The 24901-nt window shown below is 41.0% G+C and overlaps 2 protein-coding genes across 4 annotated transcripts; one reads left to right on the plus strand and one right to left on the minus strand.

Annotated features, from left to right (window-relative positions):
- The first annotated feature begins 3760 nt into the window (after positions 1–3760).
- atp2a1l (ATPase sarcoplasmic/endoplasmic reticulum Ca2+ transporting 1, like) lies at positions 3761–15243 on the plus strand. 2 transcript variants are annotated; one of them, XM_067576506.1, is made up of 24 exons: positions 3761–4050; positions 5046–5063; positions 5465–5547; positions 6521–6625; positions 7615–7753; positions 8594–8674; positions 8779–8864; positions 8977–9274; positions 9385–9551; positions 9665–9753; positions 9859–9961; positions 10088–10219; positions 10514–10630; positions 10720–10938; positions 11062–11173; positions 11777–12000; positions 12096–12316; positions 12450–12652; positions 12770–12855; positions 12940–13073; positions 13306–13423; positions 13571–13688; positions 14013–14057; positions 14920–15243. In XM_067576506.1, the coding sequence occupies exons 1-23, from the start codon at positions 3933–3935 to the stop codon at positions 14015–14017; spliced, it is 2976 nt and encodes a 991-aa protein (XP_067432607.1). In that variant the 5' UTR covers positions 3761–3932; the 3' UTR covers positions 14018–14057; positions 14920–15243. The 2 variants fall into 2 exon arrangements, with proteins under 2 accessions (XP_067432607.1, XP_067432606.1); XM_067576505.1 differs by lacking the exon at positions 14013–14057.
- On the minus strand, positions 14961–24147 carry sult1st6 (sulfotransferase family 1, cytosolic sulfotransferase 6). Of its 2 annotated transcripts, XM_067576508.1 has the most exons (7): positions 23435–24146; positions 22913–23041; positions 19158–19255; positions 18855–18981; positions 17179–17273; positions 16908–17088; positions 14961–15940 (listed from the first exon to the last, which is right to left on the minus strand). In XM_067576508.1, exons 1-7 carry the CDS (start codon positions 23619–23621, stop codon positions 15828–15830), a joined length of 930 nt encoding a protein of 309 aa, XP_067432609.1. In that variant the 5' UTR covers positions 23622–24146; the 3' UTR covers positions 14961–15827. The 2 variants fall into 2 exon arrangements, with proteins under 2 accessions (XP_067432609.1, XP_067432608.1); XM_067576507.1 differs by having other exon boundaries at positions 16908–17273; positions 23435–24147.
- Between the last annotated feature and the right edge of the window lie 754 nt (positions 24148–24901).

Here is a 24901-nt window from a genome sequence, read left to right on the forward strand (position 1 = left end):
CTTGTCCCCTCTCACTTTGCTTGTGCCGTGCAAGTCAGCAGAGACAGACTTAGTTGCATAACATAGCCGTGCGTACAGCTGCACCACCGCAGTACTTAACACTTGTGCAGAACTGGGAACACGTATTGAGTTCACAAACGAAGGAGGGAGGGCTGGACGGGTTAAAGCGGCACATGGTGATCCCTCAGCCTGGCAAGAGGGGCGTGGCGTGTTAGCACCACGGAGGGAGCTGGAGGTGATGGGTGTCCCAGCTTGCAGGGGTTTACACTGTAGTAGGCTCCGCACACACACAGGCTACTGACACCTCACCGATAGACAGAGGCGGAAGATGGAGGGGAGGCGAGGGAGAAACCTTATCCTTCTGGGATATTGAGTTAAATGTCACTGCTCTGCCCTGAGGGAGACACTGACAGGCCGACCCCTATCACAGCCCCCAAATCTCAGAGGTCAAAACGGCTGTACAACAGCTGAGGCCTGGGGAGCGGGTGGGTGAAACAGAGATGGGAACGTTGGCAGAACAGAAAAAGAATAAAATGTTTTAGCAACATGTCTGAAGAACTAAAAAGTTAATTCAACATAAATCTCATGCCAACTGTTTGTCTGCCTTCTTACTTTTAGAAGTTGAGCAATGATCAACTTCACCCCTTGAGGTTTTGAAAGTTCAGCATGTAGCACGCACGTTTGGATGGTGTGAAGATATCTTGTTAAATACGGTATACATTACACACACTATAAAACTGTTTTTAGAGGGGAAGGAATGTTTAGATTTGGTCATTTTTAGTGCTTTACTGAACAAAATTCTGCTGCAACTTGTACATTAAACTAAGCGCTTCAGTTTCGTGTTAGTTGCTGCCTTTCTACATCATGGATAATTTACTCTACCTTTTGGTAATGGAATTGCGCCTCACCAGCAGGCCAGAGGGCTGGGTCAGTTGGTCTCCAGCAGCTGATTGGAAACTTGAAAGCCACCACAAAAACAACCCCCTATTTTAGAAATTCACTGTGGAGGAGCAGCATGTTTGTTTTATGAATAGACAAATACTGTATATACTGTAAACTCCTAGTTATATTGTGTATTAAGAGTAAACATTTATTCAGAAACACACTCACTTACTCATAGTAACTGCATACAAATTACGCTCATGAGCTATTAGGTGCTGTAATACAACACTATACAATATTCTTACTATTGCATTCAATAATTGTATAGATGTTTCTCTTTGACGCAAAAAGAATTGTTTTTCATAAGTTCAAGCCTCGATCAACGGAAGAATCCACGTTTCTGAAGTGTATTTGAGATTTTATTTTTCGTTTTTTATTTTAATTTTCCGTATACATACAATATCAATCACCATACTTTCATTCATATTGTATAAAACACCTCAGTACAGGGGACATTCCTTTATGTATCTTGAATAAAATTGATATTTTGTTCTCTCAGTATCATAAAAACACTAAAAAGCAATATTTTTTTGATAATTTAACTATTCACTGGACTGTTTAAGAATTAAAGATGTTTAAACATTTACTGAAGAGGCTTTATCAGTACTGCTGTCTGACATCGTGGTTCATGTCATAAAATAAGTTATTGTTTAAACTTTGGTCACAAGTCAGTCACAAGAGTCATCACGAGACCTGAAGTGTAAAACTGTCATGGATTCTAAATTAATCCCAATTATAAAATACAAAGATGGATCATAGAAGAGTGAAATTAACAATGTTTGTTAGATATAAAGGACAAATATGAAGAGAGTAAATGTTTGTGCTGCAGAACTTCTCGAATGTTTTAAAGGACAGCCACAGTGTTGATATTATACTCAAATACAGTAATCATGCTGTGGGTGTAATTCTGTCAAAACTCCCTGGAGTTGGGTGGACAAAAACAAGACATCACAAAGATTCACATTGTTATTTTCATTGACTTTGAAGTACATCTCCAGTCAGCTAAATTACACAACACCATGTCCCTTCTACAAATCATGACTGTGAAAGGGGAATAAACTGTATCTAATGTCTATGCTTGATGGCCACTCTGACACTCAAATGAAATATGACACAGTAAAATCAAACACCGACATATTACGCAGGTCACGGCGGATACTGAAAGCAGTTAAACTTTTTATCAGTGCAGTTTAACTGAAGACAAACTTTACTGAATGCCACTTGTTATGCATTAGCTGTCCAAAAAAAAATGCATTTTGAGAGTAAAATCTATTGCACACTGAAAACAAATTGACCTTTAAGTCTGTATGTCACAAGTGACGCTTCGCAACAAAATAATGCAGAAAATAGATTGCGGCAAAAATGCGTCCTGTAGCTGTCAGACGTGCTGAGCAGTGACCACTGCTGCTCTCACAGGAACACCTGTCAGTTTATTGATTAGCAACAGCAACTTGAATTCCTGCCCACAGAGGACTCTGCACCACCCAGCTGCCTGTTTATTACTGCTGTTAAAACAAATAGTAAATCAACAGGCACTGCGCTCAACCTAATGTACTGTACTGAATCTTCAAGGTAGTGCAAACATTTTCATTATGTGGCATTTTGTGGCGGTGTAGCTGTCAGGAAAACCAGACATTTTCAGAGAAAAATCAAATCCTGGGTTACTAGACTGATTTAAGCATAAAAATCAAAAAGAGTTAAGCCTGAAACTCCAAGTTTACAAAATGAATCATGCAAATTCAGTCATTCGGTCACTTGCTCTGTCATATCATGCAGACTCAACAACACATTCAGTACTCTGAACCCACTACAAGAGGCCACTGTGTCTCGCTGAACGGCAATTTGTGGCCGATTCATCTGTTGCACATCTACTTAAGCCATGCCATATCTCCCCACCGCCTTCCCTTCCTCATAAAAAAAGAGAAATAAAACTTGATCCTCCTGTATCTGCAGCCGAGGCTTCTGCTCCGCAGTGCGATAGTATGACACTGGTTGGCTGTCCTCTTGGCATTCCTGTCTCCCTGCAATCATTCCTCTACTACATACTCACTTTCTTCTTTCCTCTATCATTCCCATGTGTTACTTAACTCAGTTTATCATCATGTTTGGTGTGTCTGTTATAATGAGTGGTTATTGGCACTGCAAAAAAAAGCGTGTTGGTGACATGAGATGATGCAGTTCTGCTGCACAAAGTTCTCGTTTGAGTTTTTGTTTTCCTGTGATTGAGAACTTCATCTGTCAATGTGTGCACGTCAAACACATTCTCCCTGTAAAAATGCAAGCTAATTCTTGTAATAAATTATGTGTCTACGATCTCTCCCTTCTTCAGTGCGTCACTCCTCTCTCTCTGGCTTGGCCACCTTCCTCAGCAGAAACCAGTTGAGCCGTCACTCAATGCCCCCCCCCCCCCCCCCCCCCTCCTCCCCTGTGGATGATCTCCTGTCTCACTCTCTCACCTTCTCCCTTCGTCTTATTCCACTGACCATGCATGTTCCAAAAACAGATCTCATTTTCATCCACGGTACGACACCCCCCCCCCCCCCCCCCCCCACCACCACCACCCCCTCCTCCCCTCCAGCCCTTGCACCACCACTCTCCTGCATTACCTCCTTTCCAAATCCAAGCCTTGTCCCCAGTTCCTGTCCAAGTCCACCATCTCACCTCCCCATTGCTCCACCTCGAGCCCCCCTCCCCACCCCACCCCACCCTTCGCCGCCCCCCCCCTCCTCCCCACCATGTCTCCCATGCTGGAATTTGGAGGCGTGTGTCAGCGGGGTGTCCACCAATCCTGAGCCCCTTGGTGGTATAAAACCCTGAGCATGTGTGCACTTATTCGCTCTTTCTGTCAGATCAGCACTCCTGAATTGGAGGGTGCCACACTTCTAGGTGAGGGTGGTGGACCAAGGGTGATAACTGCAGAGAACAACAAAGAAATAGAAGAGCGGGGATAGGCACGGTTACACGGCCAATCACTTGTCTATCCAGAAAGGATGGAGAACGCACACACAAAGAACCCGGCAGAATGCCTGGCGTACTTCGGGGTGAATGAGCACCACGGTCTCAGTCCCGACCAGTTCAAGAAGAACCTGGACAAGTATGGCTTCAATGGTGAGAGCTTGGGCATCAGGGATGGGGTGGGAGGCCTACTGACAGAAGAACATAGTAACTGTTTGGTAACTAGGCCACATAGAGAAACTTCTCACATCACAGTTAAAGAAAAATCTGAGTGTTTGCATTTAAAATATTCCACGAAGCGGAGTGACTTTTACTTAGATTGTCTCTGGAGGAGTCAACACCAGAGATACTGTTGAGTTGGGCTGGGTTGAGATTTTGCATGCAATGTTTTTTTTTAAAGAGGAGTTGCAACAGCTGGTAGAAAAGCAGAGACATTGAGAAGCAGAGACTTTGAGGGCTTTGAAGAGCTATTTAAAGATAGCCAAAGAAGATGGCTGGAGAGCGAGAGAGACAGGTGATGGCTCAAGAAGCTTCCTGGGTGATATATGGGGCGGGCGTTAACAGGAGAGGTTGATAATTTTAGGCAGGGTTAAAGGGGGAGGTCCTTAGATGGCTTACAGCTAAATGATCTGTAATATGATGGCTGATCAATAACCAGTGGAATGGCTAATTAGCGAAGGCTTTGTAACATGGCATTATAGCTCAAAAGCAACAACATTCTTGTTTTCACTCTGATCTTCATGTCGACTTGGGACATTTTAGTGAACTGCCATTAAACATTTATGTTGTGGACAGTGAGGTTTTACTTTCTTTTAAAGATTAAGGACTTAAAGTGACTGCAGGCCTAAGTAGGGAATCACAGTTTACAATTAAGCTAATGAAGATGACACAAATTTCAAATAAGAGAAAACAGTATAATGGCCTTTTATTTCAGGCATGAGTAAAAAGCACACAAGAGATTTTGAAAAGGTGGAAGAAGTTAGCGAATTTTGAAAGACCGCATTTATCATCTTATACTAAGGTTTTCCTACCAGAGTTTGGTTGTTTTTAGCTGTACATTAATTTATCACGCATCATTTTTACTAAACATTTTTTTTCTTGTCTCTTTCTCTTGTCTCCGCTTTCTTCACCCTTGTGTCCAACTCCAGAGTTGCCAGCTGAAGAGGGTGAGTGTTTATGCAGCCACACTTACAAAATGTGCACATTTGAACAGAAGGTTAAGAACTTCAAGACACCTGATTTGACCTGTCATTACTAATCTGAAGTAACCCTCATCCACTGAGGGCCCATAATAAAATCACACAGGCAGCATTTTGATTGTGTGATGCCCACTATAACATAATCCTGCTTGTCACTGGACATCATCAGTCAATAACCGGCAATACATATTAAATTTTGACCATCATCTGTCGCAACAAAGGCCATGAATCCACACTATAGACTGAAAACACTTCCCTTTGCACACAAATACACTCTCACATGCACATTTCAGTAATTACATCCCTATTTTGTGATTGTTAGCGATTGTCTTATTTTTCTTTCTTCGTCCCTCCCTTCTCTCTCTCAGGTAAGAGCATCTGGGAGCTGATCGGTGAGCAGTTCGAGGACCTGCTTGTCAGGATCCTGCTGCTGGCTGCCTGCATCTCATTTGTAAGTAAACAAGGTTTAGTGTATTTCTTTAATCACGCCAGTCATTTTAAACTGCGGTTATTCCTGTCATGTGCATCTTAAACTCAAGTAACAGTAGTAGGATTTGAAGTAGCCATAATAGTAGCAACAAATTCCACAAGACAGTGACATCATGTGGGATCAGATACTTAATCACACAAGAATAAACACTCTCTTCTCATAATTTCATTTTTGGCACATCCTTATTATTATTATATTCTTATAAGCCATCTTGGAACAGGGAAACCTGTTACACCAACTGTAAATGGTGATTTACTGTATCTCTGGTCACTTTGTCAAGACAACTTCTTATCCCCCCCTCCAAGTCCCTCCACCCTTCTGTGTATTTTTGAGGACGACAAACTTGAGAAGAGGGAGACAGATTGTGAGGGCTTGTAGGAGGTGTATTAATTCCTATGCACAGCTTTCACCCCTTCGGGCAGCTGTCACGATGGCCTTAGAAGGCGAATATTGAGGAGCGAGTGAGAGAAGAGGTCAGGAAAGTATAGGGGGGCTAAAGGGGTAAGGGTTTATTTTAAGAAAGCTCCAAGCTGAGGAGAGAAACTGAATCCTTCAGGAAAGGTCAGGACTGAAGGAAGGAACGAAGGGCTTTCGCAGAAAGAGGGTCGAAGTCAGAAGGAGCAAGGACTTATGGGACACTGAGATCAAATTAAAAAAACAATTATGTAATCACATTATGACTTACAAAACTATTATCAAAATAACTGGAAAAGGGAACTAATTAAAATATTTTAGAATAAATGAAGATGTAGCTTAAATACAGTGTCATTGAAAATGACCTTTACAATTAAGCTAATAAAATTCTGTCAAATTTTCACACTACTATTCTCATGTTGTACTATCTAAATGCTATGTCAAACCATGCTAATGTGTCAGTCCTACAAGGTTTTTCAGCCTATGATGAACCCTGATTTCTTCTTCTTTACCAACTCAGGTGCTGGCCTGGTTTGAGGAAGGTGAGGAGACCGTCACTGCCTTTGTGGAACCCTTTGTCATCCTTCTTATCCTCATCGCTAATGCCGTTGTCGGAGTGTGGCAGGTCAGTGACCCAGGCTCAGCACATTGAGCAATAAGACATATCCATTTCAATGATGACAGAAAGTACACAGGTTCCAGTTACTGCCGTGATTTATACCCAGAAGTGGTTGCCCAACTGGAACACTATCGCTTTTTACAGCTTTGCAGCTCAAAATAGTTTGTGTGTTTGCTCTGATGTTGCTGTTACAACACTGAGCAAATCTTATATTAACAATATTATTCACTGATTATTTTACTGATGTCACAAAAAATTTAAAAAACTTTGTAGAGTTCAGTTATTATAGAAATATTGTATTTTTTGTGCATTAAAAAGTTAAATACGTTTAAGTATTATTTTAGTTATCATTTAGAGTTAATTATGTTTGCAGTCCTCATGCCCAGTTTACATTTTCACAGAAATTTGACAGCAGGCAGTGGATGATTCACATTGTACAAGTGATGCTCTTCTACATGCTCGCCATTAAGTACTTGGCACTGCTGTCAGGCATTAGTCAATGAGAGAACATTATCGTTATCATGTCCCTGCCAAATGTCAATATCAACTGCTTCATTCCCATTCTTCTTATTGGAAACAGAACCGACATGTTCCATATCCAATTTTACAACTCCAAATATCATATCTGAATGCGGTTCTGAATACATCCTCTTGTTGCAGAATCTCTCAGCAAGACGATGCAGAAACTAAGATGTAATAGTTCACATCAGATCATAAATTTGACCTACTCATATGTCATCAGCCTGTGGGTTGTGTATCAGTGTGTAATTGCTGTGCGTAATGACTCAAAGCCTGCTAGAGGACACGGACCAGCCCAAGGACACAACACGTCTGGTTTATGTCCAAGCAAGGATAAACAAGCGTGTTGACTTCCCCTTAGTGATAACTGTCAGAGTATATTAGGCTCGTTCACATTGTTGTTGCGTTTGCTGACCCCTTTCCTGATTTCCACTCTTCAATGACCAGTTGTGTGTTTTCATCTGTGTGTGCCGCAGGAGCGTAACGCTGAGGATGCCATCGAGGCTCTCAAGGAATACGAGCCTGAGATGGGCAAGGTTTACCGTTCTGACAGAAAGAGTGTGCAGAGGATCAAGGCCAGAGAAATCGTCCCCGGAGACATCGTGGAGGTGTCTGGTAAGACATTTCAAGATTGCCTTATTGGTTGCTGGTTGAGGTTATTATCTAAAGGTGTAACCCAGTCTGTCAGTCTGATCTGTAAACACTGATGACAGGTGAATAGTCTCTTCACTGTCTAATTACACATCCATTAACTTACGTACATTTCTGTTGAGGGGTAAAGAAAGGAGCTTCGTTTACCAGCAAGACAGTTGCAAATTCAGGATATATGTGTCTGGTTAAGGCAGACGGCAAAGCTTCATGTCTTTTTAAGGCAATGATAGCGAGGGTGGACAGAGCCACACTGCTGTGAAAACATGCTGACTGAAGGAAAACAAAATCACGAGTATAAATACCCTCACCAGCACCTGCCGCACCTCTTCTCCCCTCTCTGCCACTGCCTGCTTCTGTTCATTTGTCAGTGCACACCTGTTGCCTCTCCAGCTGGCTGTCCCCGCCCCCCCTCCCATGTTTGGCTCATTCTCATTGGGGCATGCATGTGTCAGTTTAGGCTCTGCCATATTATGAAATCCATGGATTAAGTATGGCAAGTTAGGCTCTGATATTGAGAATCATTTCTACTACTGTTTTGGAAATTTATTGAAAATACATTATTTTCTAGTTAGGGTTACATAGATGGATGACAATAGTTGTGCTATTAGCAACTATTACAGTCACTTGGATGTGCAAAAATAAAGAAACTTGAGAAATATTCTCACAGAAAGAAGTCTGCAAATATAAGTCACCATGGCTGTATTCATTTTCTTTTTATTATCAATAAAACACAACACATCTATGACATTTTAGTAGAAATAACAAGAATTCATATTAAAGCTGGCTTCTCTGTGATTCCCACAGTTGGTGACAAAGTCCCCGCTGACATCAGGATTGTTTCTATCAAGTCCACCACCCTGCGTGTTGACCAGTCCATCCTTACTGGTAAGCTTACAAGAAACCTGCCAATACCAAAGTCTGCCAATATGTGTATTTCTGTCTATTGTCCATCAACAGTTTTGAGTTAAATTATCTGTTTTCTTTCTCAGGTGAGTCTGTCAGTGTGATCAAGCATACTGACTCTGTTCCCGACCCCAGAGCTGTCAACCAGGACAAGAAGAACATGCTTTTCTCTGTAAGCATCCTATTTTCTTATCTTCACTGTTGCAGCCATGTTTCAAGCTTTTTGACTTTATTTCTCTACCATTATCTGTTTCCTTACCTTCATCTCCTTCTCACCTCCACAGGGCACCAACATCGCTGCTGGCAAGGCCATCGGTGTGGCTGTTGCCACCGGAGTCTCCACTGAAATCGGCAAGATCCGCGACCAGATGGCCGCCACTGAGCAGGAAAAGACCCCTCTGCAGGCCAAGCTTGACGAGTTCGGCGAGCAGCTGTCCAAGGTTATCACTCTTATCTGCATCGCTGTCTGGGCCATCAACATCGGTCACTTCAACGACCCCGTCCATGGAGGTTCATGGATCCGCGGTGCCGTCTACTACTTCAAGATTGCTGTTGCCCTGGCTGTGGCTGCCATCCCTGAGGGTGAGAGAAGCATGTCAAATAACCAGAGCAACAGTCAGAGGAACAAAATGCTTCTGAATGTGTTTCTCTTCAACACATCAGCACTCACAGTTTTTTCCGATGTCTCTCAGGTCTGCCCGCTGTCATCACCACCTGCCTGGCCCTTGGTACCCGCCGTATGGCCAAGAAGAACGCTATTGTCAGAAGCCTGCCCTCTGTGGAGACCCTGGGCTGCACCTCCGTCATCTGCTCCGACAAGACTGGCACCCTCACCACCAACCAGATGTGTGTGACCAAGGTGAGTACCAAGGGTGCAACATTTACTCAGTTTACTCAAAAAAGGAAATGAAGTCAAGTAAATACAGTTTGTAGTATATATAATGACAACTTTCTTGGTTTCCTGCTCCACAGATGTTCATTATCAAGGGTGTTGAAGGCGACCATGTTGAACTTGATGCCTTTGACATTTCTGGTTCCAAGTACACCCCTGAGGGCGAGGTGTAAGTTGCATTTCAATGCCATGTATCACAATTGAAGTCAATATCAGTTATGCTGCACATTGAAGTGCACATGAAGCATGTCTAATTTATTTCTTTGTCTTCCAGTTCCCAGGGTGGTGCCAAGACTAACTGCAGCAAATACGACGGCCTTGTTGAGCTGGCTACCATCTGCGCCCTGTGCAACGACTCCTCTCTGGACTACAACGAGGTAAAGTCTGCCTTTTGAAACGAGCATCCACAACCTTATTCTCAATATACAGTAAATTTGCTACACTTAGACCTCATGACCTGTTAGACTTTGACCAACTTTTTCCGTCACCTTCCTTCTCTCTAGTCCAAGAAGATCTATGAGAAGGTTGGTGAGGCCACTGAGACTGCCCTGTGCTGCCTGGTTGAGAAGATGAACGTCTTCAACAGCAACGTGAAGAACCTGTCCAAGATCGAGAGAGCCAATGCTTGCTGTGCTGTAAGTTTTCTCTTGCCGTTTCCCACATGATTTATATTCTCTCATTAATTCTCATTTTAATCGTCAATGCAGCTGAACCAATGAAAACCTTCAGTTACTTACTTTTTTTCAAATATTTGCAATTATTTACAAATTCAAAAGCACTTTTTTCTTGATCTCATCATCTTGTTCTCAATAGCTGTTCTATTCCTGTTTAGACAAATTGAAAACCAGTTTTTTTGTAAATGCCTATCTCTGAGTAGGGTGACTGGTGCGCCTATCTAATAAAAATAAAATCTCTGTCTCTTCCAACAGGTCATCAAGCAGCTCATGAAGAAGAATGTCACCCTGGAGTTCTCCCGTGACAGGAAGTCCATGTCCGTGTACTGCACCCCCACCAAGGGTGATGGTGGCGCCAAGATGTTTGTGAAGGTCCGTCAGATACCTGCACTTTGTGCTGCATGTTTACTCTGTACCACCGTATGGCAGACCTCAAAATAAGCAACCTGTTTGCTCCACAGGGTGCCCCTGAGGGTGTGATTGACAGGTGCGCATATGTGCGTGTTGGAACTACCCGTGTGCCCCTGACCGGTGCCATCAAGGACAAGATCATGGCTGTTATCAGAGACTGGGGTACTGGCCGTGACACCCTGCGTTGTCTGGCTCTGGCCACCCGTGACACCCCACTGAAGATGGATGAGATGAACCTTGAGGACTCCACCAAGTTCGCTGAGTATGAGGTGAGAACTGCACAACCTGATGGATTTGATATTAAAAGGAGACCGTCTGAATTCAACTGTGACTTCATGTAAAGACTTGATAAGGTTTGAAATGAATGACTCTTCTCTCAACTCTCTCCTCAGACTGACCTGACCTTTGTTGGCTGCGTGGGTATGCTGGATCCCCCTCGTAAGGAGGTCACTGGCTCCATTGAGCTGTGCAGAGCTGCTGGAATCCGTGTTATCATGATCACTGGTCAGTATTATGGGTGGGATGAATAATTGACACAGTTTTATTAAAGCTGGATTATGTGTTTTACATAGTGATTACATGGTATTTTATTATTTATTTTTTATAGATGATATAATTTGCTTTTAAAGGCACTATCAATGATCCAGTGTGTTGTTCTGTAGTTTTCTTGATATGTCCTGTAGTTTGTTCGATATGTACCTGTGGTACAATTTAGTTTTTTCACCTCAGAAAATTACTCTTAAAAGTCAGTCTCTAAATGCTTTGCACGACTAGAGACTGAGGACAATCTCCCAGCTTTCGTTGTTAAAATTAGAGAGTTTAAAAGAAACCTGCATTGCAGAGCCAATCCGAAGTCTTTAGGGTGGCCCTTCATATTGGGGCGGTGACATGCAGTTCAATACAAAAGGGAGTGAGGGGAGAGCATAATTTCCGGCAAGGGTGTCCTTAACAAAATGTAAGGGGCGTAGGTTTGTTAGTGGCTGTACTCGCTGCCGTTCAAGCAACTACTGTGCATTTAGGAATCCCCAGATGATTGGTAGGCAGAGAGATCTCTGTCTGGTATCACTAGACTACTCTCCACCAAACTTCTCCTTCTCCATATTTCAGGTGACAACAAGGGAACTGCTATTGCTATCTGCCGTCGTATTGGCATCTTTGGTGAGGATGAGGATGTTGATGGCAAGGCCTACACCGGACGTGAGTTTGATGATCTGCCCTCTCATGAACACCTTGATGCCGTGCGCAGAGCCCACTGCTTTGCCCGTGTGGAGCCATCCCACAAATCCAAGATTGTTGAGTACCTGCAGTCCAATGATGACATTACTGCCATGGTAAGAGTTCAGCACCATATGATACAACCTAAACCTGAAAGGTGTGTGTGTGTGCGCTCAGAAAGTAACTTGTGCTTCCTCTCCTCCCATCCCAGACCGGTGATGGTGTGAACGATGCCCCTGCCCTGAAGAAGGCCGAGATCGGCATCGCCATGGGCTCTGGCACTGCCGTTGCCAAGTCTGCCTCTGAGATGGTCCTGGCTGACGACAACTTCTCTTCCATTGTGTCTGCTGTTGAGGAGGGTAGAGCTATCTACAACAACATGAAGCAGTTCATCCGTTACCTCATCTCCTCCAACGTTGGTGAGGTCGTCTGGTGAGTGGCCTCAGCGCAACACAGATGGGAGCAATGAATTACGAAACGCTCCTAATTGACATGTTTCAGCTATCTTTCTCTTTGTCTCTCGCTCACCTTCCCTTTGTTCTCCACCTTTATTCCATTATTCTAGTATCTTCCTGACTGCTGCCCTGGGTCTGCCTGAGGCTCTGATCCCCGTCCAGCTGCTGTGGGTCAACCTGGTGACTGACGGTCTGCCCGCCACTGCTCTGGGCTTCAACCCCCCCGATCTCGACATCATGGGCAAGCCCCCACGTTCCCCCAAGGAGCCCCTGATCTCCAAATGGCTGTTCTTCAGATACATGGCTATTGGTGGTATGTAGGACTGAGGACATTGTCTTTGGATTTTCTTTAAATGTTATGGCTGTTCTTGCAATGCAGGAGAAACACTCAGCTTTACCTTCACCAACACTATTATCTTTCCTCTGACAGGATACGTCGGTGCTGCCACTGTTGGTGGTGCTGCCTGGTGGTTCCTGTACGACCCCACTGGCCCCGGTGTCACCTACCACCAGCTGGTGAGTGTTTGTCCCTCTGTCTTGTTCTCTTTCACAATCACTCTCACGCAGACACACAATAACCCCTGGCTCTCTTCTCCACAGTCCCACTTCATGAAGTGCCACGATGAGAATGAGGACTTCACTGGCATTGACTGCGATATCTTTGAGGCTTCCCCTCCCATGACCATGGCCCTGTCTGTGCTGGTCACCATTGAGATGTGCAACGCTCTCAACAGGTACTAAAATGTGTTGGCCACATATCCACAACGTCCTTGTTTCAAATCTGGCAAGGGACGTTTGTTGCATGTCATACCCATCTCTCTCTCCCCTTGTTTCCTCTCGGCCTCTTTGCCAATAACCGACCAATACAGGCAAAAAAGTGCCAAAAAATATATATTGAAAAAAAATTCAAAGATGTTTATTATCATAAATCTCTGCTTTACTCTTTTCTTTTTCAACCCTTTCAAGCTTGTCTGAGAACCAGTCTCTGGTCCGCATGCCCCCATGGAGCAACTTCTGGCTGGTGTCCGCCATGACCCTCTCCATGTCCCTCCACTTCATGATCATCTATGTTGACCCTCTGCCCGTAAGTCAGCCATCTCTGCTCTCTACACTTTGCTTTAAGAGCCACAGGACCAGTCCTGTGTAAATCTTCAAGTTTTATTGTCTTTGTATTTTTGTGACATGTAGTTGCTTTCCCAGTGGCACTGACTCCCTCTCTTTTGCCCCTCAGATGATCTTCAAGTTGACCCATCTGTCCTTGGAGCAGTGGCTCATGGTTCTGAAGCTTTCCTTCCCCGTCATCCTGATTGACGAGGTGCTGAAGTTTGTTGCCCGCAACTACGTCGAGTGTAAGTATCCCTGCATTTCACTCTAACATCATGAAAGAAGATGTATCATATGTCCTAAGATAACAATTCTGATTCCTCTTGAAAATATTTATCATTTTCTTTTTAATGATTAATAATGTCATCTTTTAAATTCATTTTTATTAATATTTTAAGAAATTGTGATCCCTCTTCATCTTGTATTGTCATTTCATTTTATTTAATGATCCTGATACTACTGTGCCATCTATCTACCAATCCATCATTTCTATAATCCCTGTCTTTCTCATCACTCCCACTTCTCTCCATTCATCATTAACTCACTTAACCCATTTTGTTGATTTCCAGACTAATCCAGTCAACCTACCACCATTAGCCTGTAACTAAAGCAAGGTACTCTACATTTTTCACTGCTAGCGGCTGTCACTGTGTAGCTTTCATTCATGTGCATATTTATGTTTATGTTCCTGCTCTTATGCAGATCTCTTCAGTGGTGTCTACTGTATATATCATGAGTCTCACGTCATGTGGAACTCTGGGGTCTCCCTTTTATTTAATGACATAATTGGGAAATTAAATCCTATCACAAAATAACAAAGTGGCAAGAAGATGAGTGTTCGGGGAGACCCCTGAGTGCCACGCTCGGTATTTGAAGTCCTCCTTTGAGCTTGCTTGTTAATTATTTCTGATGTCAAATGGGCTCAGTGAGATGCCTCAGCAGGTGAGTTAATCACCTCTGAGATGCTGTTGTCAGTGTCAGTGTCACAGTGTGTTTGTTGGGTTGTTTCTGTCTGCAGTAGGAGAGTAGCAGGAGTTGTGCCTGTTCTGGTACTGCTTTTTGTAAATACGCCTGATGTTGCCGGTGTCCTGCAAAACCTTTGATATACAAAACTGGCCTCAACTAGTCAACTAGTTCTCAAATAGATAGTTTTTCTTAGCAGTGCATGTTTTCTGTAGAAGACTCATACTTTAATTATCATTCAGACCTCAATCAAACTGGATTTTCGGGTATTTTTTATACCAAAAAGTTACTGTAAATCCAGCAATGAATCCCGAGAAAGGTTATCTTAGCGATCACATAATCTTACTTTTTTCTCACTTTGGCTTAGTACAGATGATATGTTTGTTTGCGAAGAAAGCTTAAGTGTTTTTTTGTCTCATGTCTCCTTGTCTGTCTGTTTCCATTGTTGACTGAATCAACTGTCTGCCCAAATCCTTTCCCCTTCGTCTGATTTATCCATTTTCTCCTCTACAGGTACAGAAGCTAAATAGAGATGTGGAGGAAGGAGATCTTAAGGGTTGGAGAGAAAGAGGCGGAGAAGAGAGAGAGGAGGATCCTAACCAATAAAGGGGGAGTCCTAGTGAGCCAACCAATAGAAGAGAGAGGAGAAAACACAGGAAAACGTACAAAAAAAAACAACAAAACTTGTCAAAAAATCTACATAAAAATAGCCTCTATATAAGGAAGGAGATTGAATTAAAATGAAGGGAGTTATCCCTGCCAATAAAGTATTAAAATATTTAAGATTTTATTCTAAGAAATAAAGTATGTATTAAAAGTGATTTTTTGTTAAACTTGGATATTGTCAGCTGTTGTGTTTTTGTGTCCTCTGTCCATTTTCATATGATTGACTTTCCAGCTCATTACTTTTATTCTAGTCTTTGTTGCTCGTGTCTCGTGCAGCCTCCCTGCTTTGGCTGGGCTCTGTACAGTGTGGTGTAGGGTTGCAAAATGACTTCATATGGGCAGAAAAACCACATGCCTCCAGCTGCTAGCGCTCTCTATAGGCTCCATGCAGTCTGTGGACTCTGTCGAAGGTCTCATGACATAAAATGGGCATGTCCACGCAGTCACAACACTTTTGGTCTTATATATTGTTTACGTGATAAGATGCAATAAAGTGATGATTATAAACTCATGTACTTGTATTGTGGAGTACATTTTTATTGATCCTTAAGACATATATTTCCTCTGCATCTACACATTGAGAGGCGCAGTGTTTAACAGCTAGGCTTGAGAAGTGAATTAAGCAATTTTTCTTTTTATTCATCGATTTGGTTTTGAGCCAGTGTCAAATTTCTGCCGTTTGAGTGCTGCACAGTGTCAGTTCATTGGTCTTTGGTTTGCAGAGCTGCATCAATTTGGAAAAACCCAAAAATCCATTAGATGAGGGTCCTGAATGGTATGTTGGCTTCCTTCATTTGCTTTTCATAATCTTCATCAAATTGCTTGGACTGCTCAGGTGTGAAATGGTTTGTCCAATCACCCACTTCACCTATTTATGAAAAAAAAAATACAGAAGAGAGTGCGATGAAAGTGTGAGACATATAAATCAATAACAATATATACTGTAATAAAAAAACAACTCAGAAGTAAGCTGTTAAATTATTTTCCCCCAAAACCTCTATTGTCTAAAGTCTATTATAAACCAGAAGCAAAGGCAGTAAATCCAAAACCCTCTAGGGGGCACCATTGTATTATACCATGTGAAGTATGGGAAAAGACAAAATAACATGATAAAAAACAAGATTTACAGTAGTAAATCTTTATTTTACAGGTCCTTTAATTTTATACTAATTTCCTGAGTAATTTGCAGGTATTTATCGGTTAATTTTTAGGACATTTTACAGCAAGGTGGTGCAAATTGGTACAAACTGTAAGAAAAAACTGAAAAAGTGTTAAGTTGATTAGGTTCACTCATACACAGTGACAGAACCGCTACTTTTAGGGAATTATAGAAAAAACTTAATATGCTATCATTTGACACACAAAACTACATACTGAAAGTATTTTCAGTGAGTTAAAGAATTGTTAAGAGTCTAATTTATTAAGAATTTTTGCAAATGTGTGAACCCAAATATAATGAGTGGGTCTAACTAAACCAACTTAACACTTTTTTCTGTTTTTTCATTTAATTTGAAGCAAATTGCACTTCCCCCTCTGTATAATGTCCTAAAAGTTAACCGTTCAATACCTGCAAATTAAGGAAATTAGTGTAAAATTAAGGAACCTGTAAAATTAAGTGTTACCAAATCTTCTCTGTATGTTGATTGTCATGTTGAGATTTTGTTGATTTAACTGAATTATGTTACACAATTAATGGTACTTTGCTTTCTTTCTCCCAGTATGTTTATGGGATTGAAACAAGGTGTTCATGATATTATATTCACCCATGAATCTTCATTTTGAAACACAGAGCTTTTGAGATTGGTACATGCCCTCCTGGGAGCACATTAATGCACCTTTTCTCATGAAGGAAGAGATGGTTTGATCAAAAACAGGTGATGGGATGAAGGAGTAGTTGGCCATCGGGTTCTCCTTCATGTTCTTAAAAGATGTCAGCTCCACGATACGAGTGATGACCTCATCAGGGAGCGATAAGTCCAGGTACTTCATGATGCGCTCCACTTCACGCCGAGGATTCTGGGGGAATAAAAATATTGTAGGGGTACACTCAGCAAGTTTTGATAACATTGTAACTGTGTTTAGTGTCCAAATGTTGAGCATCATTACCTCTTTCATGTCTTCATAGAAGAGGTAAAGGATGTTCCTCTTCTCTCTCTCCTTCCAGTAACCTTTCACATGGTCGTACCAGGAGCCCCACGACACTGTTAAAAGTTAATGTTATAACTGTGACTACTAACCACAAATAATCAATCATTAATCTTACATATGTTGTATTTATTATACCTCGCTCTTTCCCATTGTGTCCTGTCTTTTTTGGACCAAAATCAACAACTTTTAACTATCTACAACTGCAGTCCTCATATATTATTGTAACAACCATCTCTCTGTCATTTAGTAATAACATTTATAATTGTAAATGTATAAAGATTTTATGCTGTTTTAAATTAAAAAGTGAGAAACACATGACCTTTTCTTAATGACTTTGTTATCATTTATAATTGAAGAATTGGTGGATTATTACAAAGTGAGAAACCCTGCCATTAGTATTTATTCATCATCAATATTTACTTATAGTACACACATGTTTATTATCACCTTGTAAGGTTTATAAGGCAAGTTTCTTATTTACGCATTCAGCTGAAATAGAGCAACATTAACATTAATTTGAAGTTGAGTTTCTGGCTACCCGACAAATATAAGTCCAATATTTACTTTCCTTTCAGTTCTGTTATGTTTTCACCTGAGGGAAATATCTGTCTCTTAAGTTGCTGAATGCTCCACTATGTTCACCAGCTAGCTACTAACTTTGTCTTTCTGCTGTTTGGTGCTGAGCAGGTAGTGTGCAGTTTGCTGAAAACAGCTGCCAAAAATGATACTGATGAGACAGCAGTAAGAGAAAAACGTTGCGGACCACAAAACCAAAACAATGAGCTCAAAGACACTAAAAAGCTGCAGAGTCGGGTCATAATCCTCTGTGTGTTTGTGACCCTTTTCACATACAAGTAGTTAATACTGATTACAGCTGCTTAATAAGTCAGTAATAGATGAGTTAATGAGTTAATAATAAATAACTATAATAAATAAATTAGTGTCCAGATGAATTGGGCCATTTTCCAGGAGGTGAGTGTTAGAACAATCTATTGGAGTGATCTTCCTCGTGAATTGGAAGGATACCAGCCGGCCAGATTTTCACAATCTGGTGAAAAGTTATTCTTTTTAATGGCTTAGAACTGATATATAAAGCTTTAACAAATTTACTGAAGCCATTCGTTACAACTTAGAAACAAAAAAGTAGTACCACAAAATTAGATATTAACAGTTTGGTCATCTTCAAAACCTGACCATTTCCAAAAGAAAAGAAAGACCATAAAAGCATTTAGACTGAGGTAGTGCTTATCTCATAAAAGAGTAGAAACAAAACAAAAAAGAAATAAACAGGTTGAAATGTTTTTGTAGATCTGAACTGTTCTTCTGATTGGCATTCAAAGCACTCTGCAGCCTTGCAGGGTGCTGCTAATCTCGTCACAGCCATTGAGGCGTGTTAAGTTTCTCACGGGGGAAAAACTAAGAAAACTCGTTCTTCCAAGTTGCCATGGATTCAAAACCACTTTTACATATTTAAATTTTTAGGTTTACAAAACAACCTACAGGAAAATTACCAGTCGAAACCAACAACTAACTTAAGTATTTGTTTGACGTTTTGGTCAAGCTTTGTGCAGACAGAAATAACCAATTTAACTGAATGTAAGATGACACTCAGGAATGTGTTTTAATCTACTTACATGTCCCTTGCATGAACTTGTGGATGTAGCCTTCCCAGGGCCCAGGCTCAGGCTGGGTCAGATTCATACAATCAAAGTGATAGTAGCTCACAAGGTTATCTTTGGCGTTGCGTGCCACGTAGATAGCCTGTATACACAGTCAGGAAGACAGAAAACAGAGATTTAAAACAACAATACAGAGAACAGGTTATTTGATGAGGCAGTGGTTGTATGGCTTTGTATTGTTAACCTCTCACCCCATTATCCTATTACTGAATTCACTGCAGGGTTTTGCTCTCAGTCAAATATTAGATCAAGTCTTACCTTGCACTTGTTTTCCCAAAACCCAGGAGGCACCAGCTGAAAAGGAAGGTGTGTCTTGATAACTCTTGGGGGGTCCATTTTGCTCAGAAGATCAAGACCTGAGATATGAATTCAGGAAAATGGATGTGTGCATGTGAAACACTGTATTTATGTTATGAGTAAATATCCCGCAGCTGCTTTTATGACCTTAAAATTACTTTTGTTCCACCAAGATTAAAGGGTAATTCTGGTATTTTTCAACGTGTAACTTATTTTCCCACTATTTGGGGTTTAAGTGACTAATTGGGACAAAAATTTTTGGAATTAGTCCAGTATTGAGCAAGATCACTTCACCCGGCACCCGGCAACAGGTAATGATGCTCAACATTTGGACAATAACCACAGTTACATACAATATTATCAAAGCTTGCTGAGCATACCCCTGCAATGTAATTCTTGGGGATAATTGTGCCCGTCAAAGTATCTCCACTAAAAGTGCTTGTTTTTGCCACTGAAAGGTTCAGATATTATAAGTGTCTGACAACAAACACAGGAACTAGCCGCCTGTAGCAGTATTATGGCAGCCAATGTCTTAATAGTGGAATGTCAAGAAAGAGGTCAAAATATTGCCTGACTTTCCAATTTTCTAGTACCATTGTAGTTTTTTTAACTTACAAATGTCAAGAGCAAGCAAAGCAATAAATCTTTAAACAAAGTGTCTTGGTGAACAGTGTGTTTGCTGCAAAACTGTTGGCAATGACACAAGAATAATCTTTACTTTGTTGGTTATACAAAGATGAATTTAAATTTTGTTAGAGGTACGTGCAAAGAATTTTATTTTGCTATAGTGAAATTTAAATTCTAGAAATGAATGTTTAAACTTAAATTGACCAGTTTTTGATATGTCACACTCGGAGACACTCGTAATGCTGCAATCGAAGAGTATTTCAAGCCTGTTTTAGCTCAATGTTTTGATTTTATGGCCCTCACATTTTCATAAAAGGAATATTTAGACATCTTGGGAAATAAGCTTATTTGCTTTCTTGCCAGAGTTAGATAAGAGGATCACTACCACGCTTATATCTGTCCGTTAAAGATAAGGTGACAGGGCAAAGATCAGAAATGGTGGAATTTAACACGTTTTATCTAGTGTTAACCTATCTCACGGTGACAAGACTAAGAAGTCGGACACATAACCCCCCATAAAACCCCAATCTGTTGTTTGTTCACTTTGGTTCTTGTACAGATTAATTAAACAAGATATAAAATGTTAATTAGTGAGCTTTAGAGGTGCTGGTGGGAGGATTTTGTTAACTTTGGACAGAGCCAAGCTAGCAGTTTAAGCTAACCACCTGCTGGCTATAGCTTCATATTTACTGTACAGATATGAGGGTGGTATCTTCTTCTTTAATCTATTTCTGGCAAAATAAGTCATTGTCAAATTGTATGCTATGGGGCTGCCCTCTAAACTTCGATGAGTCAACTCATAATTGAGGAATCCATGAGTCAAATCACTGTACTTTTTTTTGTGAGCTAAATTGTTGTACACAGAGCTATGCTTGTCTTACAATCACCAAAAACTAACTGTAATAGAAATAGAGAAAGGTGATGAAAGGTGATGAGCAGAGAGAATTGTTACTGTTCGCTGTTTCTATGGTCTTAGCTCTGGTGCCAAAACTACGTTTGAACCAGACGCTCTCACAACCTCCTCTACTGCCTTTTACTTTTTTGGCTGGACTGCAACAGCTGGGCCAGCCCTACAAACCCAAATGTCTGTTGTCACCGAGTCACTCACTGACTGACTGACTGAATGATGAAGTTACACCATTGGTTGCCCGAAGGCTGCCAAAGCTTTGGACAGCCAAGTATCCCGAATGCATTTCGCAACAAATGATGACGATGGTGGAGATTGCGTAGGACTGTCAATATGTCACTTTATTAAGTTTTAATATTTTTCAGGTGGGAAGTAACCTATTAAATTCCCAATAGGTGGTCAGTTAATCCAAATAACGCCTATTTGGAAATTTCTCCAATATTTTTTTGAGGAGCTGCTGGTGTGGTGCTGGCCGGTGGTCTCAGCTACTAGCAGCCCGACTCCTGAGATGACTAGCCAGTCATCCCGTCGTCATCCCGGAGCAGAGTCAGACTGGCCATCGAGAGCACCAGGAGAAATCCCGGTGGGCCGGTCACTATGTGGACCACTTGAGCAGCCCACTATACAAAAACAATAGCCTTTTATGTCTTTTCCACCCTTGATGTCACCAAATATTTAACCTCTTGTTTAGACAGGCTTTTTCACTTTATTTGGAATAAAGATAAGCCACATAAGGTAAAAAAGGAGGTCATGTCTCTAACAGAGGGAAGTCTTAATGTTTTGGAATTTTCCTCATTCAACCATATTATCAAAATCATCTGGATCAAACAATATCTAAAAGATCCAGATAGCATGTGGACTATTATCCCAAACTTTCTATTTAAAAAAGTATGTGGTCTTAATTTTTATTAATGTGCCCTTATGCTGTCAGTAAACTTCTCATCAAACTCTTCAACATTCATAGGTAAGCTCTTATGTGTTGATCCCTTCTATATCCCTTCTGTTCTCCTCACAAATGTTTTTTTGTGGAATAATGTCAATATCACGTCCAGAAACAAATCATTATTTTTTGAAAATTGGTTTGACAACTATATTTTGCTTATAAAACAGCTATTTAACTGTGAAGGGCTTCTATATTTATATGAAGATTTTATAGAGGAATATAGTTTTCCTGTCTCCCAAAGTGAGCATAGTACTGTAATTAATGTACTGTCAACTGGCATTATATGCTTATCACATTGCTTATCACATATATTCCTAATACAGAAGACAAATGCTCTTTTTGTAATTATATGGTGGAAACACTAGAACATGTGTTTATTCAGTGAGTACATGTTTTTTGGGCTGATTTTCAGTTGGATCTTAAAATATATTTTGGTAAGGAATTTTTACTGAAAGAACATGGTTTGTTATTAATGTTCAACAATCCTAATTTCTCCAGCAATGAACAATATGTCATTACTTTGCTCACTATTTTAGCTGCCTAGCAGGCAAACATGAGAGACAAGCATCTAGAAATTATCAACCTGATGGTGTGTTTGTGTATCAGGTAGCCAGAAACGTGCTTGGTCATTAACTACTAACAAGTCACTCATTTTTAAGTCTTTGTTTTCTTATTTCGATATATAAGCCACTATATTAATAGTGGCCCAAAATGTAATGCTGCAGCTTTAAAATTTAATAGACAAAAATAAATAAATAATTCAAGGCAGCTGGACGCAACATGACACCCCTGCAGAATCCGGTTCCACTAATTCAGAAATGCAGGTTTTCACTACATTGAACAACTATATTGACTTGTTTTTTTATGTCACCAGTAGACATTACAGTCTTTGCTTTTCTGAGTCTGTCACTCAGGCAGTTTGGGCACTTGGTTGCTGAGGCAAATGTTAATGGGTTAATAGCTCACTGATCCTGATTAAGGCCGAATAAACCAGCAGTTATGAAAACATTCCTCCAGGAATTGGATTTGTGAGTTCTGACATGGCACAGCCAGACTTGCTTTTGCTTTGAGAGGCAGAGAGTAATTTCTCAAGTTTCGGCACAAACTAGAGGACACACACTGCACTTGAAGTGAATATTGTGGACAGATGGTGCTGAGGAAAATAGGAAGTGATGTAGAAGCAGTTCAACTCAAATAAATCATTACTGAAAATAGTAATCACAAAAAGCAGATACACACCTGAGGGGATGGGTGGTGGGGAGAAGATCTCTAGGAAAGGACTGCGGACGGGTGTGGGGGCTCGTTTGCAGACTTCTTCATCTCCGTTGTGAAAGAGCAAGTCAACTATCTCCTGGGTCCACGTTGTCCCTTATGTCCCAAAAACACACATTAACCCTGAGCTAAATTTATAGGATCATTTCTGTGTATTGAATCTCAAATCTCATCTTACACCCACAATATGTTGCCTAATAGCAGCAAAGAAAATGCTCCTACAACACTGAAAAACACCACATTGGCTAAATGACTTGTTGGATGCCCTCCACCTTGAACATTTCTAGGAAAATGTGGTTCCCCTCCATTGCTTTTCATTCACTGCATGGAGGGTTTTACTGACTTTATGGAAAACTGAAGTACACAACTGTAAAAAAAAAAAAAAAAAAAAAGCTTTCATTCAAATATATAAAGAAATGTCCTTACTAAAACTCACTTAGAGATTTACTGTCAGTGATCAAAGCTGCATCCACAAACCAGATGTCTTACCTGCTTTGGGGTAGGTGGCGATGAGGAGGTCTGAGGGGTCAGGACGGAAAGCCCAGATGGAGTCCCAGTTCTCGGCAATGTAGCTCATGAGAGGAACCCCTCTGATTGGGATGAGAGGGAAGCGAGTGATGGAGTCGCTGGCCTTCTCAATGGCTTCGCTGTAGGTCAACTCTCTTTCCTCTGACATGACTGACACTGACAAAGTCCTGAGACTTGAGAAAATCAGGAAGCTGAAGCCGAAATTAGACTGTGAAATTGCTCGAGCAAGGCTAGTAAGGCGGTTCTGCCTGAAATCCTATCCTTCAGCAGCTCCTCTCTCAGCAGGCTTTTTCAAACAACCAGTGTTTGCTTTTGTTCACCATAAATTCAAACAAAGTCTCTTATTGCTCAGTTGTCAGGCTCACACTGAGTATACATCCTCATTCTTTCATTATCTCCTCCTCTATTTCCTTCTTATCTGCTTTCAAGGAAATCCTCTTGATTTCTTGTGGTTTTCAGGCTAAATCTTCTCCAACATCTAGAACCAAAAGCAAGAATTTCTCAGCAGGCACTCCCAAAAAGCAATCCGCCCTGAACTCCCGGCTGAGGCCTAAGTGCTTCCTTCAGTCACTCTAAAACATGTTTCTTTTGCCCTCCTTTTATCTTTGTAAGCTGGCTGTCTGAGTGCTTGTACCAGGGTCTGATCTGTCTGCAATCACTGGAACTTGCAGGGGCAGAACCACACTAAAGTGCCATTATGTAACTTCCCCCAGTTACGTATGAATTCCACCTTTCCTCACAGTATCTAAACTGCTTCCCCTGAAATTTGAGAAAAGGACAGGGGGGTCTTTAAAGAGCTCCACACACCACAGACAAAGAGCACAGTGGAAATAGATTGAATATTACTTTATGACTGATAGCTTGAGTAAATCATCAACAAATTATGTTCACCAATTTCACTCATGCTGCTTTGTATTTAGAAGCTTCTTGCTGTTTTGATAGTTTTACCAATGAAAACATCGGGCTGTGTCACAGGGAGAGACTTTGATTTTTGTCTTGCAAATTAAAATGTATCTGTTTTTTTGTGACAGACAACATTTGTAGACGCTCTCCAGCTGAAACACACATTTGGACCCAAACTTTTAAAGCCAATAAAATGTTGACGTAATTGAAGTAAAAAATCATTTAACAACGGTTATTCTCATTTCAGCTTTAGTTGTAAGTTTGCAGAGACAAAAAATATGTTATGTATTTGTACAGAAATGCAGCTGGACAGTTTGTTAAATATGAATTTAGGGCACTGTTTGCTCAGCTTAGTCTTTTCAGTTAATTCATTCCAGGATTTCTACCCTCCATCTCCTGCCAGAGGCAGATGTGGTCAGCCTAACAGTCCCCTGAAACATTTAATAATGGACAGAGGGCAATAAACCATTCAAAATGCTGTTTTTAAAGTGCAGAAACCCATTGGAATAAATGTAATGTTTAAAG

Source organism: Thunnus thynnus, chromosome 20 (genome assembly GCF_963924715.1).
Source record: "Thunnus thynnus chromosome 20, fThuThy2.1, whole genome shotgun sequence".
Classification (NCBI taxonomy): domain Eukaryota; kingdom Metazoa; phylum Chordata; class Actinopteri; order Scombriformes; family Scombridae; genus Thunnus; species Thunnus thynnus.